Here is a 21,623-nt window from a genome sequence, read left to right as displayed (position 1 = left end):
TTCTATCCTTTGCATCAGGAAGCTGTAATATAACTTGTTCCTTCAAGTTACACATCTGTCGGCCACAGTTCATAGAATCCCTACAGAAGGAGGCCATTCGGCCCATCGATTCTGTACCGACCACAATCCCACCCAGGGCCTATTCCCATATCCCACCACATTTACCCTGCTAATCCCCCTGACACTAGAGTCAATTTAGCATGGCCAATCAACCTAACCTGCACATCTTTGGACTATGGGAGGAAATCGGAGCACCCTGAGTAAACCCACACAGACACGGGGAGAAAGTGCAAACTCCACACGGTCACCGAGGCCAGAATTGAACCTGGGTCCCTGGCACTGTGCTAACCACTGTGCTGTCCATATCCTCATAGTGTCTATGATGGTGCATCCCTTCCCACATTTGAAAGTCTTTTGCTTACTGACCTCTTTGAAACATCTCTGTTGTCTTCCATCATACAGTGGCAAGCTGGTATGTTAGGTGAAATGGAATTTCCAGCAGCCACAGCTCTTGTTTTGGTATGATAGGTGGATTTTTGACACCGAGAGCAATTCTCAGATTTTAACAGAATGTAAGTTTGTTTGAATCTTTCTGTTAACAATGTAAGCGTTTTGGCAGATGTGTTTTATCCAACTGCCTGACTTTCCCAGAAAGATTAAACTTTTTCCAAAGATATTACTGAGTCAGATTTCCAGTGAAAACTGGGCAATGGCAAAATTCAAAATTAATTTAATTTATCTACCTTGTATAATCACGTCATTCACAAATAAAACTGATAAAAGATTCTGTATATATGATTTTAATTGGCAATGCTTAATAATTACTGTAAATGTCAGCATATAAGTCACCATCTGAAGCTTTCAAAAATCCCTCCAAAAGTGGGAGCCGGCTTATACGCTGAACCACAGGCATGAGTGTGGGTGGTCACCATCTTTGTTTGCCACACAGGGTCTGTTCTGTGTGGGTGTGTCTTAAACTCTCATGCATTTTTCACAACACAGCTCATATTGCCTACTTGATCCCTTGTACCCTGCTACAAGGTACCAGTAAGTAAAATAATCACTTGTGCTGTAAAAGATTGAGGCTGACTACTAATGTATGTTGTCACTGAAAAGGGAGTTGAGTTATATGCCGAATATATGCAAGCATGTGATTTTTTTTGGGGTGGCTAAAAAAATCAGGCCTTTTTATTACCTAGGTCATCCTATACACTAGGTTAACTTAGCTGTGATCTACGGTAGTGGATTTCCCTTTCAGTAAGTGCAATGTTTATCCATTAAGCATCAGAGGAAAGAAAAACTGCATTTATGTAATGCCATATCACACCTTTCTAATTCCTAACTATTTCTCATACTTTGAATTACAAGCTTTGAAGTGGGATGATTGTTATGTAGGCAAGAAACTATAATTGAAAAAAAAGTGAACATTACACTTCCTTAAAGTCTGATTATTGAACATGATGATGTAGCTTACCTGTCTTCCCTTGCACTCCCTATCCCCATCCAACCCATCCATCATCCAAAACTGTGCAATGACAAAAACCTGCAGCGAATGAACATAAGAAATATATCCACAAGATACATTTACCAGAGTAAATGATGAGGGTTTTTTTTTCACTTTGTAGAATCATTGGACAAATGGGAGCGTTTGACAGTGGCTGATGCACTGGAACCTGTCCAGTTTGAAGATGGGGAGAAAATTGTGGTCCAGGGTGAACCAGGCGATGACTTCTTCATTATCACTGAGGTAATATTTTAGGATGAGCTGTACAAAGCACTTATTGCTTCAACAGCAACCCAGTTGAGAAGCAGTATTATGTTCTGTAAATAATGTCAGTTAATCCTGAGGAGGCTAATTTCAAATTAGTTTCTGCAAACTTCAAGCTTTTTTCATTAGAATCGAAATGGTTAAAAGGTGACCTGATGAAGGTCTTGAAGATTATGAAGGGTAATAATAAGATAAAAGTGAGAACAGCAAGATGGTGATGAATGGGCACAAAGTTACAAACATCACTAAAGAAATTTAAGCAAAGACTACAAAAATTGTTTGCAGAGGATGGTATGAAAGTAAAATTCTCAGCTCCAAACTGTTGAAGCCCAATCCGTCAATTCTTTTGACAGGAAGATAATTGCTTTATGAAGAAAAAAAATTAAATTTTATGGGGATCAAGTGAGAGAATGGGATTACACTAGGTGTTCATGTGGAGAAATACTGGTGCTGCAGACTTGAGGAGATGAATTGGCCTGTCTGAGGACTGAATTTTACAGAAATGCATGTTACTTGCCAGTCTGACTGATCGGCAGCACTGAGTAGTAAGCGTAAATAAGCCTGCGGGCAGCACCACGGGAAGAAGAGCAATGGATCCTGGACTAAGTTATGTTTGGGCTTTTGGGATAGTAAGGGATCAAGCACTCGAGGGAAGAGGGTTGGGAGGATGTGTTTTGGAGACCAGGCACAGGGAGGCACATCGAGGGGAGGGGTGGTCATATCATCTTTTTTTGGTGGGGGGGGGGGGGATGATGGACACAGGATATACCCTCAAAATATATACCGCTTTTTCAGTCCAGATGGTGAAGAGGCAAACTTCTTACTCTTGGCCTACCTGCCCACTCAGATAGCAGGTGCAGTGTAATATTTGGACAAATTGGCTTGTTAAACTCAATTGTCCATTAATGAGTTTTTTCTAAATGGCAGGCAGGTTGTCGATTTCAGCCCCTACCTGCCTGTTGTATTATGGGGACCATGTCAGAGGTGGGTGGGAAGACAGTGGGCTAACCACCTATCATATTTTACATGTCCCCCTCCCCTCTGCCAAAAACATGTCGGGTGCGGGGGAGGGCTTAAAATCCAGCCGTTATTCTGTGATCATTACTTAGTGACCCCTGCTGGGGATATATTGGTTGAGAGCAAAGTTAAGCTTGGCTTTAGTAACCCTGTGATCTAATGGGCTACCTTTTGAAATTGAGGCTTACATGAAAAACAGTGAAAATTTGATGGGCCAAATGACTTGCTTCTATGCTGTAACCATCCTATAGTGCTTTAAATTTTAAACTTGATTCTGTTTGTGATATCAAGTGAAATACATGTAGGGTTCACTTGCCTCAAACCTTTAAAGTAGAATGTTTTGTTGTTTGCCCAGCATGATCTCTAATATATATTTCTGACAAGATTGATCAGTAAAACTTGAAAAGCACTTACGGAAATTTTGGGCAGAGAAGAAACAATAATAGTGCTAAATCTTCCATGGAGCCTGGCTATTACCACTGTCTTCTGTGCTTTTCCTGTAAGCATTTATGAAACAGATCTACATAGAATCATTTCTATGATTCTAAGATCTGCTTTGCAAGACATCCATGTCTATCTAGGTGAAAATTTCTTGAGAGATCCTGACAGATGCATCCAGTTTTAGCTGGTTCCTTCCACATGTAAAGGTGACTCATTTGCCACCCATTATGTGACCGGATGGCATGATGAGTAGGGTACACCCAGTATTCCGTGTACTTCAGCACCACACTTTGCTTTCCCAGGAATAGATGAATAGTGATGAACAATTTCAGAATCAGTCATCCAAACTGGTGTCTAATCAGCACAGCTCGGACAACACCTAGCTCTATCTTGTGGTCAAAGATGGAATTGTGTGGGTTGAAGCAATTTAGGCGAAATATTTCCATGGCCTTGGACATACATTTAGGAAATCCCTTGGTGCAGCTGTGCCAATTGTGCCACATAATCCTTGGATACATTTCTCTTGAGATTTCTCGTGATTTTTTTTATTGTCACTGGCTCTAAAGCTGAAGCTCACAATGGGCTCCAAAATGGTTCCGTTTTGACCTTTGCATTGGGTTGTAAGGCAGAACAACATTTTCTACCACTTTTGAGGTACTTCCTGCAACTCCAGGTTCCACGGCAATTGCTTCAGCTATGACACCTTCTGACTGATGAAATCTCTTGGTTCAACCTAGTTTCTCTTGCTTAGCTCTATGGCTTTTCCCAATGGAGAGGTAGGTAGAAGCCTCAATCTGACCAAAGTGAACAGCTGGATATGTGCTGGGATATCAAAACACAAATTCTACATAACCACGAGGCTTTCTGCTATGTTTCGTGCCAGGGTAGTCCAGATTGGTTTTAGACATTGAAGTGTCAGGAGTAAAAACAGAAAATGCTGGAAAAACTCAGCAGGCCTGGCAGCATCTGTGGAGAGAGAAACAGAGTTAACATTTTGAGTATGTACAACTCTGAAGAAGAGTCAGGAGTCTTCATTGTCCCCTGAGGTCTAGAGTTTGATTTTTGGAGGATTCATTGTGTATTCTTCTTTGTGGTCCTGTAGAAAACATGTGGCTAAAATATATTGCACCACTATGGTGAAGATATTTATGTTTACTGGGTCAGGTGTGCCACTACTTCCCTATTACATGTTTATGATATCTGGCCACTAGATATTTTTGTATTTTCACTTGTCTTGGTAATTTTCATTGAATGCCCAGACTAACAAATAGTAAACCTTATTTTAGATTGCTTTAAACTATTGATTCTATCCTGTGCCTTCATAAGATCTCACCTTTAAAAGTGTCTAAACAACACTATGTTAGATGTTATATGCTTCAAATGCCAAACAAGTTTACTTAAAAAAAATCAAATTCTGTCTCATCTTGGGTCTTAGGACTGAGGATATTCCCCTGCAAGGAAATAATCAAAATAGCAGAGCAGATGTAGTATTCCCCAAAGACTAGTTGGTTAATACTTTCATACTATGTGAAATTTCTTGCATTCAATTTCCAGGATCACTGTTAGCAAGCCAAGATTTCTCCTTCTTGCAGATGTAAATTTTATTTTGATAATGTGATTCTGCTTCATGGATAATCACAAATTTTTGCAGAATGCCACTATCGTTATGATCTGATGGGTGCTATATCTTGGTCATATAAAATGATTAATTAGTCATCAGCTCATTCCATTGAATTTACTTCAGCAGCAATTGTTAATGTCCCAGCTGATAAAGCTGTGGCTCAATGTTACGGTATAAATTTGAGTTAACTTCCATCTTCTCAACTAACCTCTTCCTCAGGATAGGAGCAACTGGCATGTAAACAAGTTTGAGATTGCAGAAGTATGTCTATCCCTAGTTCAGTGCCTTTTTCTGAGCCTTGTGGAGTACTTCAATTGCCGAACATTCACCTGAACCAGTGGAGCCAATAGCTTAATATGTCATCCAAAGAATCACAGCATGGTTATCCAGCATTCATCAACACTGCCTAGATAGCTGGGCACAAATCATAGATTGGAGTTTGATTCCACAAATGTGTAATTCAGCAATGAAATCCACTGTGCGAAGTTGATACTTGAAACGGGAATTCTAGCAGATCTCCCTCGGCCAGAAGAAATTATGCTTTATTAATAGAGTCATTGGCGTCACTGTTGAAACCTTTTGTGCCTTTTCATTCTTCTGTATATTTCTTTCATTCAGCCATGGACTGCGGTTGTTGCTGGCAAGGCAACCACTTAGTGTCCATCTGTGCGGGATCCCTCTTTTTAACTCCACTGGGCTTATTTTAGGTTTGGTTCTCCGTTACCCAAACCCCACCAATGCCCGAGTGATTCTCTCTCTCGCCGATGGAACAACGGCCACCTTGCGTCTACTTCACTAGAGTAGCGCTCCCAAGAGAGAGAAAAGGAAACTGCTGCCAATCCACTACCTGGCAGCCCTTCCTGAGTGGGTGGTTTCGAAGCGCCCAGGGTACCCTCAGATCTAGACTCCGGAATTATGGTAAGGGATATTTAATATTGTGACTTGGTCAGAGATCGTTGGTGAAAAATTGAAAAGATCAAAACGGACTCCAATGGAAGTCAAAGATATATATATATATATTTGTTAAAACATCAAGGTCAAGATCACCAAACACCAGGAAAACAACACACAATGCCTTATGCTCTATAAGACTATAGCTATGGAAGGAATACTAAAACGGACACAACGAGAATGCTTACTTTACACAAGTTTACCAGTGTCTTAAACTATGAAAGGTGCATGCAAAAGCCCCCCCTTTCCCCAAAGCCTCATCCACTATGATGATCTCGGGAACTTCGCGAATTACCGGAGGATACTCACAATCCTAGTTTAAATTGCTCAGTGGGCTTCGGGCTGCGTGCTGGAGATGAACGAGAGGCAGCCAGGAACAGGAGAAGAGAGTGGAGAGAGGAGCCATGCTGGTCCGAAGAGAAAAGAGAGAGAACCAGAGCTTGCTTGTCCCTTTTTAAAACCTGAACCAGTGATTCTCTCACACAAAACAGTTTCAATCATTGATAGTTTCGATTGACTGGAACAAAAAGGGCCGGAACTGTCGGGACCGCCCTTAATTGACATTTTAATGTCTTTTAAATGTTCTCTGAGTCATCCTGATTGGAATCCCATCAGCGAGCTGAGTCATTGATGTTGTCTGTGGATGGAATGATCTTTGTTCTCATCGTTTTGCTGCTGGGCTATTTACTCCTTGTCTGCTGGCCATGGTTTCTCCTTTGTTTCCTGCTGATTAGATTATCCCTGTCTCGACCTTCTCGTTATTCCCAGCCTCTTGCATGTTCATGTGGCTGTAAAGGTTCCTGACAGCCAGTCGGCCATTTTCCTTATCCCTGGGTTTTTTAATCATGGAGGATTTGCCCTAAAACTTACACATCCTTAATTGCCCTTGGTTAGGGGAGTTGTCTTGGATAGCTAGTCTTATTTCGTGAAGGTATTTCTAAGTGTCTAACCTAAATGTATTTACATAATCTATGTCATTTCTTAGTAACTGCTTTCATAAAAAACAGTGGTGACTTTTCAGAAATAATTGCTGGGTTTTTGGAGCACTTTTGGATGCCCTGAGGACACAAAAGATGTTAGGGGAGTACTTGCTTGTTCAGGTGAGGAACAGTTGCCCAGCAGTTGAAACTTTCCCCAATGGTATGTTTTTGGAAACATTGATAGAAACCTGTGATAAGGGTAAAAACAGATTGATCACAATGACTGATATTCAATGCCAATTCTGTCCATTTATATGACTGTTTAGTTGATTAAATGAACGATATGTAAAGCTGCACCCAAGAACTATACATCCACTGATATTGGGAGACCTACTAATTTTAATTACCCCAGAATCTATTTGTAACAAGTACCAGTCATTCGTTGATACTTACTTACCAGCTTACACCATTCCCCTTACAAGGGAATGCATTTTGATTTTTATATTTGGATAGCTTCTATTCCATATAGGCTTTAAAATAGTTCAAGTGTGGAAATCTGTTTTTTCACATTAAATTTGTGTCTCAAATTTTATGCATACACTTAGATCTTTATTATTTGCCAATATCTTGCATAACAAAATATAATGGAATATTAGTTTTGCTTCTTATGGAGAAGCATTCTGCCTTTTCCTGAGAGCATGGTTGAAACTGAGAGCTATGGTGAAATTGCAGTTAGAAAGCAACATGGATATTTGTGTTTTATCTTAAAACTTTAGTAAACCTTTTGTCTGGAAAAAGTGTAAGCTTTCATTATTGAAGTATACATAGAGGTTTACAGCATGGAAACAGGCCCTTTGGCCCAACTTGTCCATGTCACCCTTTTTTTAAAACCCCTAAGCTAATCCCAATTGCCCGCATTTGGCCCATATCCCTCTATACCCATCGTACCCATATAACTATCTAAATGCTTTTTAAAATATAAAATTGTACCCGCCGCTACTACTACCTCTGGCAGCTTGTTCCAGACACTCACCACCCTCTGTGTGAAAAAATTGCCCCTTTGGACACTTTTGTATCTCCTCTCTCACCTTAAACCTATGCCCTCTAGTTTTAGACTCCCCTACCTTTGGGAAAAGATCTTGATTATCTAGCTGATCAATGCCCCTCATTATTTTATAGACCTCTGCAAGATCATCCCTCAGCCTTCTACGCTCCAGAGAAAAAAGTCCCAGTCTATCCAGCCTCTCCTTATAACTCAATCCATCAAGTCCCGGTAGCATCCTAGTAAATCTTTTCTGCACTCTTTCTAGTTCAATAATATCCTTTCTATAATAGGGTGACCAGAATTGCACACAGTATTCCAAGTGTGGCCTTACCAATGTCTTGTACAACTTCAACAAGACAATCCAACTACTGTATTCAGTGTTCTGACCAATGAAACCAAGCATGCCGAATGCCTTCTTCACCACTCTGTCCACCTGTAACTCCACTTTCAAGGAGCTATGAACATGTACCCCTCGATCTTTGTTCTGTAACTCTCCCCAACGCCCTACCATTAACTGAGTAAGTCCTGCCCTGGTTCAACCTACCAAAATGCATCACCTCGCATTTGTCTAAATTAAATTCCGTCTGCCATTCGTCAGCCCACTGGCCCAATTGATCAAGATCCCGTTGCAATTGGAGATAACTTTCTTCACTGTCCACAATGCCACCAATCTTAGTGTCATCTGCAAGTATTAACCATGCCTCCTATATTCTCATCCAAATCATTAATATAAATGACAAATTACAGTGGACCCAGCACTGATCCCTGAGGCACACCGCTGGTCACAGGCCTCCAGTTTGAAAAACAACTCTCTGCAACCAAATTTTGTATCCATTTAGATACCTCACCCTGGATCCCATGAGATTTAACCTTATGCAACAACGTACCACGTGGTACCTTGTCAAATTGTACGTTGCTAAAGTCCATGTAGACAACATCAACTGCATCATCTGGACAGAATGCTCATGTAGGCACTCTTATGCCATATTCCCCATATATAATGTATCATCTGGAATATGTTGCAAGATAAAACCAGTGAGGATTTGAGATATTATAAAATGCAGAGGAAGTGCTGGAGTAGTATCCAAGTAATATCTCAACCCCAAGACTGATTACTACCTTGGAACACACACCTAAACAGCTCTATTCTTTACATTAAAAGGAAATGGAACATTCTTTTTTTTGATGTGATGTCATGTTGTACAATAAATAATAGAAAGAACAAACATGCATTTACATAGCATCTTTCACAACCTCAGAATGTCTCATAGCCCTTCTTTACCACAAAAAGTACTTTTGAAGGTCACTATTCTAAGAAATCAGGAATTTGTGCACAGCAAGGTCCAACACTTAAATACATAGCCAGATTGTCTATTTTGGGTGTTGATTGAGAAATAAATATTGGTTACGATATCAGGAGAAATCTTTTTTCTCTGAGTAGTGCCATGAGACTTTTTAAGCCTATCTGAGAAGGCAAAAGGAGTCTTGCTTTAACATCTCATCACAAAGATGGCATTTCCAACAGTATGCCTCAGTACTGCAATGAAGTACCAGGCTGAATTATGTACTTGGGTCTAAGGAATAGGATTTGAGCCAACAACCTTCTGACTAAGAAATGAGAGTGCTGCCACTGAGCCAATGCTGACAAGTCAGTTCTGGGTTTTATACCACATGATTAAGCCAGACTTTGTATTGTGCATTGTAATTAGCCCAAAACATGATTTTGGGATTTATTTTACTAACTGTTGTAGAACATTCTCACAGCTTTCTTTTAAAGCACAAATTGAAAATCAATTTAATCACTACAAATTACATTAAAAATAAGTAACTCCAATATTAAAAGCACCACATAATGTAAGTATCGAATCTTATGTTCCATGTAATTATATTCTTTACTTTAAGAAAACTCTTCTTGCAAGGGAAACCTTTGCAAGCCTGTAGTGCTCAGAACAGATCTTTTAGCCCACTTTGGTGACAAAAGGGATCTTTGTTAGGTTTTCTAACACTGCCTTGAAGACTGTTGCTGTATTATGTAAGTCAAGGTCCATAGCCTTCAATTTTCATCATTTAAGAATATCATGCAGGCTAATGAATGGTGATACTTTCACTATTAAGTTTTTTTTTCTCCTTAGTTACTGTTTAAGTAACAGTTACATCATTGGAGCAATAAAATGTGCCTGCCAGGAGTTAAATTACTGAAGCTAATGGAGTGAGCTATTAAAATATTGGAGGTTTCAAAATGCTTGTTTCCCACTGCTACATTCATTCACACTGTATCAACACAAATTCAAACCTTCCCAAGCCAAACAGATGTGGAATGTATCTATTCAGTTCTAAAGCTGTGGAAATATCACATATGAGATTTTTGAAATCTGAGTGAAGAATTGTCATCACCATTCAGATATCATTACTATGTATCAAGATGTTATGGCAAATAAGATAGCTTGACAGATGAATTGTTGATTATACCATTATATACCGTATCCAATACTTAACATATGCACATTTTTTGAGCATATTGGCTTTGATATTTTAATACATTTTAGAGATTGAAGAGATTGTGTAGTTCATTTTTTAAAATAGAAGTATATAACTCACTGTTATTCGATCAATCTTACAATATCTTCATTCAGTCTACGAATAAATATTTTTTAAAAACTATCACAACATATATATTACCTTCTGTAGCATGAATGTGATGTTTAGCTGCAATTTGGCATGTTTCAATGCAAACTCAGGTGCTCCATGTGCCTTAAGTGAAAGTCGGTTCTGGGGCCAATTAGAGCATAATTGATCTTTGGTGAAGGATGTTTGCAGATTACCAGTTGCTTAGAAACTGCTGTGCTTATTCAGAGGACAGCTGTAGCTGCTTGTAAGTTTCATGCTTCAGATCAATGACTGGTTTTTCTCTTTCATTTGCACAGATTTTAGAACTGTCAGAACTTGTGGCACTTTCAAGTGTGATGTTTGATAGTGAATGTGTGCTAGATGCAAGATTTAATTGTACAAATATTTGCAAATAAACTTCTATATTGGAAGAATAGTTCATGCAGAGCCAATTTATGAGAAAGTTTTCCTAGTAATTCTATATTGAGTAGTGCAGTGGCTTAAAACATTTTTTTCATTATAGGGGTCAAGTTTGAAACAGTAGAAAACATGTATACTAACAGTAGATGTTAGTATACATCACTTCTGCCTATTTAACAATCTCTTTCGTTTTGCACTTAGTTTCAAAAACATTATAGTAAGGGATAGCAGTTATGATGTGGGGATAGTTACATTTAAAACTAAGCTTGCAGTGAATCAGTTAATGTTCATGCTAGTGATAATTGTAGTAGCACAAAAAGGTCTGCCACACATCTGCACTTGTTTCCAGTGATGAAATATGCACAACAAAATTGTAAGAAGACTGTCTAAGTCCACTTACTATCTTCCTCACAGTTCACAATGCTAAATCCAAGTTCATTCTTCTTTATAGCATGTGCATATAGGAGCTCTAATTTAAAATTGTAATGAAACAAAACCAATTTTAACTTGTAGAATTTTCTAATGTACCAGGATCAGCCAACAACTTCTTCTAATCCCCAAGCTGGTATTGTAAACTGTAAAATGTTCTCTCTCTCAAGATGTTACCTCTCACACACACTCACTCTCACACTCTCTCACTCTCCTTTAAATCTGCTGTCATCACCCCTCTCAAAAATAAAAACAGCCTTCTAGCCTTCCATCCATGTAAACTATCCTGCCATCTCCAACTTCCCTTTTCTCTCCAAAGTCCTTGAATGTATTGTCACCACCGAAATCTGCTTCCATCTTTCCTGGAACTCCATGTTTGAATCCCTCCAATCAAGTTTCCACCATGCCCTAATATTGAAGTGGCTCTTATCAAAGTCACAAATTACATCCAATGTGACTGTGATAAAGGTAACCCCCCCCCCCATATCTTCTGACCTGTCTACAGCCTCTGACACATTTGGCCACACCATCTTCCTCCAAACCCTCTTCACTGTTATCAAACTGGGAGCTGCCGTCAGTTGGTTCCATTTTTATCCATCTAATTGTAGCTAAAGCATCACGTGCAAATGCTTCTTTTCCTGATTCCACAGTTATCTGTGATGCCCCCGAGGATGAATCCTTGGCCCCCTATTTATCTTATATATGTTGCCCTTTGACGACATCATCTGAAGGGAAGGCATTAATTCATGGCTATGCTGATGACACGCCCGGCTCTACCTCACCACCACCTCTCAACACTTCCAATGTCGCCAATTTATTAGAACATAGAACAGTACAGCACAGAACAGGCCCTTTGGCCCACGATGTTATGCCGAGCTTTATCTGAAACCAAGATCAAGCTATCCCACTCCCTATCATCCTGGTGTGCTCCATGTGCCTATCCAATAACCGCTTAAATGTTCCTAAAGTGTCTGACTCCACTATCACTGCAGGCAGTACATTCCACACCCCAACCACTCTCTGCGTAAAGAACCTACCTCTGATATCCTTCCTGTATCTCCCACCACGAACCCTATAGTTATGCCCCCTTGTAATAGCTCCATCCACCCGAGGAAATAGTCTTTGAACGTTCACTCTATCTATCCCCTTCATCATTTTATAAACCTCTATTAAGTCTTCCCCTCAGCCTCCTCCGCTCCAGAGAGAACAGCCCTAGCTCCCTCAACCTTTCTTCATAAGACCTACCCTCCAAACCAGGCAGCATCCTGGTAAATCTCCTCTGCACTCTTTCCAGTGCTTCCACATCCTTCTTATAGTGAGGTGACCAGAACTACACACAATATTCCAAATGTGGTCTCACCAAGGTCCTGTACAGTTGCAACATAACCCCATGGCTCTTAAACTCCAACCCCCTGTTAATAAAAGCTAACACACTATAGGCCTTCTTCACAGCTCTATCCACTTGAGTGGCAACCTTTAGAGATCTGTGGATATGAACCCCAAGATCTCTCTGTTCCTCCACAGTCTTCAGAACCCTACCTTTGACCCTGTAATCCACATTTAAATTAGTCCTACCAAAATGAATCACCTCACATTTATCAGGGTTAAACTCCATTTGCCATTTTTCAGTCCAGCTTTGCATCCTATCTATGTCTCTTTGCAGCCTACAACAGCCCTCCACTTCATCCACTACTCCACCAATCTTGGTGTCATCAGCAAATTTACTGATCCACCCTTCAGCCCCCTCCTCTAAGTCATTAATAAAAATCACAAAGAGCAGAGGACCAAGCACTGATCCCTGTGGCACTCCGCTAGCAACCTGCCTCCAATCCGAAAATTTTCCATCCACCACCACCCTCTGTCTTCGATCAGACAGCCAGTTACCTATCCAATCGGCCAACTTTCCCTCTATCCCACACCTCCTCACTTTCATCATAAGCCGACCATGGGGGACCTTATCAAACGCCTTACTAAAATCCATGTATATGACATCAACTGCCCTACCTTCATCAACACACTTAGTTACCTCCTCAAAAAATTCAATCAAATTTGTGAGGCACGACTTGCCCTTCACGAATCCGTGCTGTCTATCCCGGATTAATCCGGATCTTTCTAAATGGTCGTAAATCCCATCTCTAAGGACCTTTTCCATCAATTTACCAACCACCGAAGTAAGACTAACCGGTCTATAATTACCAGGGTCATTTCTATTCCCTTTCTTAAACAGAGGAACAACATTAGCCATTCTCCAGTCCTCTGGCACCATTGCCGTGGACAGCGAGGACCCAAAGATCAAAGCCAAAGGCTCTGCAATCTCATCCCTTGCCTCCCAAGGAATCCTAGGATACATTTCATCAGGCCCAGGGGACTTATCGACCTTCAGTTTATTCAAAACTGCCAGGACATCCTCCCTCCGAACATCTATTTCCTCCAGCATATTAGCCTGTAACACCTTCTCTTCCTCAAAAACATGGCCCCTCTCCTTGGTGAACACTGAAGAAAAGTATTCATTCATCACCTCTCCTATCTCTACTGACTCCATACACAAGTTCCCACTACTGTCCTTGACCGGCCCTAACCTCACCCTGGTCATTCTTTTATTCCTCACATAAGAGTAAAAAGCCTTGGGGTTTTCCTTGATCCGACCCGCCAAGGACTTCTCGTGTCCCCTCCTAGCTCTCCTAAGCCCCTTTTTCAGCTCATTCCTTGCTAACTTGTAACCCTCAATCGAGCCATCTGAACCTTGTTTCCTCATCCCTACATAAGCTTCCCTCTTCCTTTTCACAAGACATTCCACCTCTTTCATGAACCATGGTTCCCTCACTCGGCCATTTCCTCCCTGCCTGACAGGGACATACCTATCAAGGACATCCAGTATTTGTTCCTTGAAAAAGTTCCACTTTTCATTAGTTCCTTTCTCTGACAGTTTCTGTTCCCAACTTATGCCCCCTAATTCTTGCCTAATCGCATCATAATTACCTCTCCCCCCATTGTAAACCTTGCCCTGCCTTAGACTGTGTATCTGACATCCAGTACTAGATGAGCAGAGATTTCCTCCAATTAAATATTAGTTAGCCATGGTTTATGGTTCATAGAATCCCTATAATGCAGAAGGAAGCCATTCGGCCCATCGAGTCTGCACCGACAACAATCCCACCCAGGCTGTATTCTTGTAACTCCATGTAATCCCCCTGACACTAAGGGGAGATCCCACCCAAAGCTGTTCCCTGTAACCCCAAGTATTTACCCCGCTAATCCCCCAAACCTACACATCTTGAGACACAAGGGGGCAATTGAGCATGGCCAATCCACCTAACCTGCATATCTTTGGAGTGTGGGAGGAAACTGGAGCACCCGGAGGAAACCCATGCAGACATGGGGAGGATGTGCAAACTCCACATAGATGGTCACCCGAGGCCAGAATTGAACCCGGGTCCCTGGCGCTGAGGCAGCAGTGCTAACCATTATGCCACCGTGCTGTCCACTCTAAATTCAGTTCCCGAACAACCAACTCAATCCTACTCTCCTGCAATGTTCTGAAATTAAGTCAATCTGTTTGCAACCTCGGTATTACATTTAATCCTGAAATGAGCTTCCAACTGTTACATGTTTAAATGGTTACATGGTCGCTTTAAGAGCAGTCACATGATTTTATGGTGATGTAATTGGGGTGTTTCAAAGGCTCCTGCCTTCACTTTCCAATCTGCACAGGCAGCAGCTCCTCAATAAACCTTGTTGTTAATTTGAATCTATGTGTGCAAACCACATTTCTTCTTGTGTAAAACCCACAACATCTAACATAATTAAGACATTACACCAACCTCATATATTAATGCCAGCCCCAAGACTGCCTTTTCCAATCTTCATAATATCACTCCCACCCCTGTTACAGTTCATCTGCTGCTGAAACCTTAAATATGTCTTTATTATCTCGAGACTTGACTATTCCAGTGCACTCCTGGCTGGTCCCCCACATTCTATCCTCCATGAACTTGAAACCATCCAAAACTCTGCTGCCTGTGTTTCAAGTCCTGTTCTCCTATCACCCTTCTACTTGTTGACCTTCCTTAACTCAAGCGACATCTTAATTTCAAAATTTTCATGCTTATTTTCAAATCCCCACTGTGGCTTCGCCACTCCCTATCTCTGCAATCTCCTCCATTCCCACAATCGTCTGTGATATCTGCATTCTTCTAATTCTGGCCTCTTGTGCACTCGCAATGATAATTGCTGGATCATTGATGTTCAGTTGTCTGGGCCCCAAATTCTGGAATTTCCTCCCCAAAACTCTCTACCTCGCTTTCCACCTTTAAGACAGTTCTTAAAACCTTTCTTTTTGACCAAGCCTTTTTGTCATCTGACCTAATATCTCGTGCAGCTCCGTGTCATACTTTGTTTTATAAGTAAGGTAAGGTAAAATCACCATAGTCCCAGATGACCATAGGCTGCTCTGCCCTTTGTGGAAGAGAGCTGACTGATGATGATTTAACCTGAGGATCATCACCTCAGGTGAGGGGCAAGTATTTGTTCCTTGAACAAGCTCCACTTTTCATTAGTGCCTTTCCCTGACAGTTTCTGTTCCCATCTTATGCTCCCTAATTCTTGCCTAATCGCATCATAATTACCCCTCCCTCAATTATAAACCTTGCCCTGCCGTATGGCCCTATCCCTCTCCATTGCAATAATGAAAGACACCGAATTATGGTCACTATCTCCAAAGTGCTCTCCCACAACCAAATCTAACACTTGGCTCGGTTCATTACCAGTACCAAGTCCAATGTGGCCCCACCTCTTGTCGGCCTATCCACATATTCTGTCAGGAAACCCTCCTGCACACACTGTACAAAAACTACCCCGTCTGAACTATTCGACCTATAAAGGCTCCGATGTTTGGAAAGTTAAAGTCACCCATGACAACTACCCTGTGACCTCCACACCTATCCATAATCTGTTTTGCAATTTCTTCCTCCACATCTCTATTACTATTTGGGGGTCTATAGAAAACCCCCAACAACATGACCGCTCCTTTCCTATTTCTAACTTCAGCCCATATTACCTCAGTAGGCAGATCCCCCTCGAACTGCCTTTCAGCAGCCGTTAAACTATCCTTGATTAACAATGCTACTCCTCCACCTCTTTTTATCACCTTCCCTACTCTTACTGAAACATCTATACCCCGGAACTTCCAACAACCATTCCTGACCCTGTTCTAACCATGTCTCCGTAATGGCCACAGTATCGTAGTCCCAAGTACCAATCCATGCTCCAAGTTCACCTACCTTATTCCGGATGCTCCTTGCATTGAAGTTGACTCACTTCAACCCACCTTTCTGTCTGCCGGTACACTCCTGCGACCTTGATACCCTCCTCAGTACCTCACTACACTCAACACTGGCTTCTGGACTACAGCTCGTTTTCCCATCCCCCTGACAAATTAGTTTAAACCCCCCCCGAAGAGCCGTAGCAAATTTCCCTCCCAGGATATTGATGCCCCTCTGGGTCAGGTGCAAACCGTCCTGTTTATACAGGTCCCACCTCCCCCAGAAGGTGTATCCGTGAAACTGAAACCTTCCCTCCTACACCATCCCTGCAGCCACGTGTTTATCTGCACTCTCTCCCTGTTCCTCAACTTGCTATCACGTGGCACCGGCAACAAACCAGAGATGACAACATGGTTTATCCTGGCTCTCAGCTTCCACCCACAGCTCCCTAAATTCCTGTTTTAAATCCCCATCCCTTCTCTTACCTATGTCGTTGGTACTGATGTGTACCACGACTTGTGACTGTTTCCCCCTTTCCCTTAAGGATCCTGAAAACACGGTCCGAGATGTCACGGACCCTGGCACCCGGGAGGCAACATACCATCCATGAGTCTCTTTCGCTGCCACAGAACCTCCTATCTGTCCCTCTAACTGTTGAGTCCCCAATGAATATTGCTCTCCTGTTCTCCTCCCTTCCCTTCTGAGCCACAGGGACGGACTCAGTGCTGGAGATCCGGTCACCATGGCTTACCACTGGTAGGTCCCCCCCCCCCCCCCCCCAAACAGTATCCAAAGCGGTGTATTTGTTGCCGAGGGGAACGACCACAGGGGATCCCTGCTCTGACTGCTTCCTCCCAGCCCCTCTCACCGTCACCCATCTACCATCATTCTTCGGAGTAACTACATCCCTGAAGCTTCTATCTATGACCACCTCTGCCTCCCAAATGATCCGAAGTTCATCCAACTCCAGCTCCAGATCCCTAACATGGTCTTCAAGGAGCTGGAATTGGATGCACTTCCTGCAGGTGTACTCAGCTGGGATGCTACTGGTGTCCCTCACCTCAAACATCCCACAGGAGGAACATTGCACTGCCTGCACTGACATCCCTGCTAACTTCCCTTAATAAGAAACGAAAGAGAGAAAAAAAAAGCTCGCCTGCTCTCACTCCGAGTCCTTTTTTTTTAGGTTAGAGGAGGGGAGAGGGTGGGAGACTCTAAAATTGAGATTAAACCCAAACAAACCGAGATTAAATCCAAACAACTGAGATTAAACCCAAACAAACTTGATTACCTGTAAAAACTCGCATTCCAACCATTATTTTGTAAATTGAGTTTGTGTCTTTATATGCCCTGTTTATGAACAGAGCTCCCACTCGCCTGATGAAGGAGCAGCGCTCTGAAAGCTTGTGCTACCAAATAAACCTGTTGGACTTTAACCTGGTGTTATGAGACTTCTTACTGTTTGAACCGAACTCTGTGCCCAATTAATGTCAATGGGCATTACCAGGAGGTGGGGACTGCTTCCAAAGTGGCAAAGACAGAGGGCACCCTGATGGGGCCAGCTGCTGCCTTGGAAAAGGGAGGAGGCAGCACCTCAGAGGGCCAGGATCTTCACTGGGTACAAAAATGGCAAAACAGCCAAATGAAAGGTAATGCGCACAATCTGGAGCAAGATTCCCAAGTCCCAAAATCTTTCAGCACAAAGAAACCTTTCACTTTTGCCCCATCGAACCCAACAGCTATTCAGGTTCGGTGATTTACAAATTGAAAATTTCCTTCTTGCCCTTTCTGCTTGTTAACAAGCTCCTCGAGGAGCTTAACAGACCATTAATTAGAGGTGATGGGGTGAGCAACTTCTGCCCTCTTTGGAAATTCCAGCATATCCACGAGACCTTGAGACACTGACACAAAATCTGGAATTGCCACTTGCAAAGCACACTACACCTGTTCCAACCCTCACTAGCAATTGAAGTTCCCAGCCTTAGTTTCAATTAATGGAAATACCATGTACAAACATTAGCTACAGGTTAAGAAACTCCCATGTGTCTGATGCTCTTGTTCTTTTAGATGGTAGCAGTGGTGGGTTTGGAAGGTGCTGTCCAAGGATGCTTGGTGAGTTTCTGAGGTGCATTCTGTAGATGGTACACACTGCTGTGTGACGGGATTGGAGGGAGTGAATGTTTGGGGAAGGAGTGCCAATCAAGCGGGCTGATTTGTGTTGGATGATGTTGAGCTTCTTGACTATTGTTGGGACTGCATTCATCCATGCAAGTGGAGAGTGTTCCATCATACTCCTGACTTAGCATCACAGAATTCCTACAGTGCAGAAGGAGGCCATTCGGCCCATCAAGTCTGCACTGACTCTCCGACAGAGCATCTTACCAAGGCCTCACACCCATAGCCCCACATATTAAACCCGCTAATTCATCTAACCTACCCATCTTGGGAAACTAAGGGGCAATTTAGCATGGCCAATCCACCTAACCTGTACATCTTTGGAATGTGGGAGGAAACGGGAGCACCCGGAGGAAACCCACGCAGACACAGAGAACGTGCAAACTCCACACCGTCACCCAAGGCCAGAATTGAACCTGGGTCCTGGTGCTTTGAGACAGCAGAGGTAATCACTCTGCCATCCATGACTTGTGCCTTGTAGATGATGGACAGGGTTTGGGAGTCGTGAAGTGAGTTACTCACTGCAGGATTCCTAGCCTCTAAATTGTACTTGTAGCCATGTTATTTATGTGGCTTGTCCAGTTCAGTTTCTGGTCACTGTTAACAGCCAGGATGTTGATAGTGGGGAATGCAGCGGTGACACCATTGAATGTCAGAGAACAATGGTTACATTTTCGCTTCTTGGAGTTGTTACTTTCCAATTGTCAGCCCAAGCCTGGATATTATCCAGGTGTTGCTGCATTTGGACATGGATTGCTTCAGTATCTGAGAAGTCACAAATAGTTCCCAACATTTGCAATCAGAAGTGACCATCCCCACTTTTGATCGTATGCGGGAAAGAAGCTGATTGATGACGCAACTGAAGATGGTTGCGCCTAGAACACTACCCTGAAGAACTACTGCAGTGATGCTCTGGAGCTGAAATTACTGACCAACAACAACCATCTTTCTTTGTGCTAGTTATGACTCCAACCAGCGGACACTTTGTCTCTGATTCCGATTGACTCCAGTTTTGCTAGGGCTCCTTCCTGCCACACTTGGTGAAATGCGGCCTTGATGTCTAAGGCGGCACTCTCTCCTCACCCCTGGAGTTCAGCTTTTTTGTCAATGTATGAACGAAGGCCATAACATAACATGATGAAGGGGTTGTGGTTCAGGGCTGGAATGCACTGCCTGGAAGTATATTGGAGGCATCATTTTTGGGTATTCAAGAGGGCATTAGATGATTATTTGATTAAAAACAATGTGCAGGGTATGGGGAAAAGGCAGGTGAATGGCACCGTGAGTCATAATGCGCATTTGAAGATGCCAGTGCAGACGCAATGGGCCAAATGGCCATCTTTTGCACTATGACAATTATACGAAAGTGCATGTACCAAAAGAAGGCTCAAAGCTCCTTGGAGGTTCAACCTCAAATTCATCTGAATAATTGTGGTGAATTGCAGGTGCCTATTGGGCCTTCTGGACCAATGTGGACTCACTTGTGCTTGCAGTGGTCTTCAAGTAGGTGCTGTGAAGCAAATGGGAGGGTTGAGCTGATTGCCAGCTGACAACAGCCTATCATAATTCTATGGAACTCCAACCCTTAAAAAGTGAAAATCTCTAAGGTGCAATCTTATCGGCCATGCACCCGCTGCAGCAAAGTCGGAGAATTTGGTGCCCAGCCAAATCTCCGTTCATTGCAGCAGGATGGGAAAATCCTGCCAGCGTGAACGGCCATAACATTCCGGCCTTAGCTTTTGCTGGTTTCCTCCAGTAGTCCCTCTATAGAGTACTGGTTAAGCCATATAAAGAAGAATAATTGAGCAGATTTTACTTGATTGCTAAGTTTCTGATTAGCTTTGGAAAGGGGTCCTTAAAAATGAAATGGGTCTTATTATCATATGCAACCTTCAGTATAGGGTTGACAACTCTAGCTGGGCAGGTTCCTTTAGGTTCCATCGTATGATCTGCCTCATCTAACCAATCAAACAGCCATTTTCCTATCTCAAAATTTTATGATTAATAAATGTTTTCAAAGAAAATGGGTGAAAATATGTTTTCCAAGCCTCCATGACTTTTTTTGTCCTGGGATTCTTGTGGGAGAATAATCTTTAATTCCAGGTGATCTCAGGACAAACTGGAAGGTTGGCACCCTCCCACAGGCACCTGAGGATCACCTGAACCAAAGGAACCTATTTCAGGTATGTTGGGATGTGGATGTGGCTGTCCAAAATTGACCTTTTTGAACCTTTTTCATACCCAAGAAATAATCAAAACGAGGTCCAGTTTTACTTTTCTTTTAATCTTGAGACATTTTAGATAACTTCAATTGCCAGTCAACTTCTAAATAAATCTTTGACGAAAATCTGTAATTTAGAATGTTACTTAATACTGCAGAAGAGTACTGTCCACAACTTGTGCTATTTAAGAATCATTGCTATTGGTCTTGGGCGGCACGGTGGCACAGTGGTTAGCACTGCTACTTCACAGCGCCAGAGACCCAGGTTCAATTCCGGCCTTGGGTCAGTCTGTGTGGAGTTTGCACATTCTCCCTTTGTCTGCGTAGGTTTCCTCCGGGTGCTCCGGTTTCTGGGCTAGGTGGATTGGCCATGATAAATTGCCCCTCAGTATCGGGGGATCACGAGGGTTACGGAGATAGTACCTGGGTGGGATTCTTGTCGGTACAGGCTCAATGGGCCAAATGGCCTCCTTCTGCACTGTAGATTCTATGACTATGAAAAAAAAGCAAGCTTTTTACAGCAGACTTTTATAGACTTCACATTCCTAAACATCTGACTGTCTGATATAATGAATCGCTTCCTTTAACCCTTAAACTACTAACGCGCCCAGTGTTTAATTTTCATACAAGTACAGGTGCAGCAAAAAAGTTATTGAAATGCAAAGCACAGTTACCAACAAAATAATGGTAGGGATGCTCCATAATCTATCCACACATCTCCATCTAATAACTTCATATTATTGTCTT

General features: G+C 42.3%; 1 protein-coding gene across 2 annotated transcripts in view; it reads left to right on the top strand.

Annotated features, from left to right (window-relative positions):
* prkar1b (protein kinase, cAMP-dependent, regulatory, type I, beta) overlaps window positions 1–21,623 on the top strand; it is a 162,329-nt gene that overhangs the window by 122,389 nt on the left and 18,317 nt on the right. For both annotated transcript variants that reach the window (XM_078240640.1, XM_078240641.1), the window contains exon 9: window positions 1,626–1,747. In XM_078240640.1, the coding sequence (XP_078096766.1) occupies window positions 1,626–1,747 (122 nt within the window). The remainder of the gene's footprint in view (window positions 1–1,625; window positions 1,748–21,623) is intronic.

The sequence above is a fragment of the Mustelus asterias genome, chromosome 23 (genome assembly GCF_964213995.1).
Source record: "Mustelus asterias chromosome 23, sMusAst1.hap1.1, whole genome shotgun sequence".
NCBI lineage: Eukaryota > Metazoa > Chordata > Chondrichthyes > Carcharhiniformes > Triakidae > Mustelus > Mustelus asterias.
Note: the sequence above shows the minus strand (reverse complement) of the source record. Positions and strands in the feature narration are given on the sequence as shown.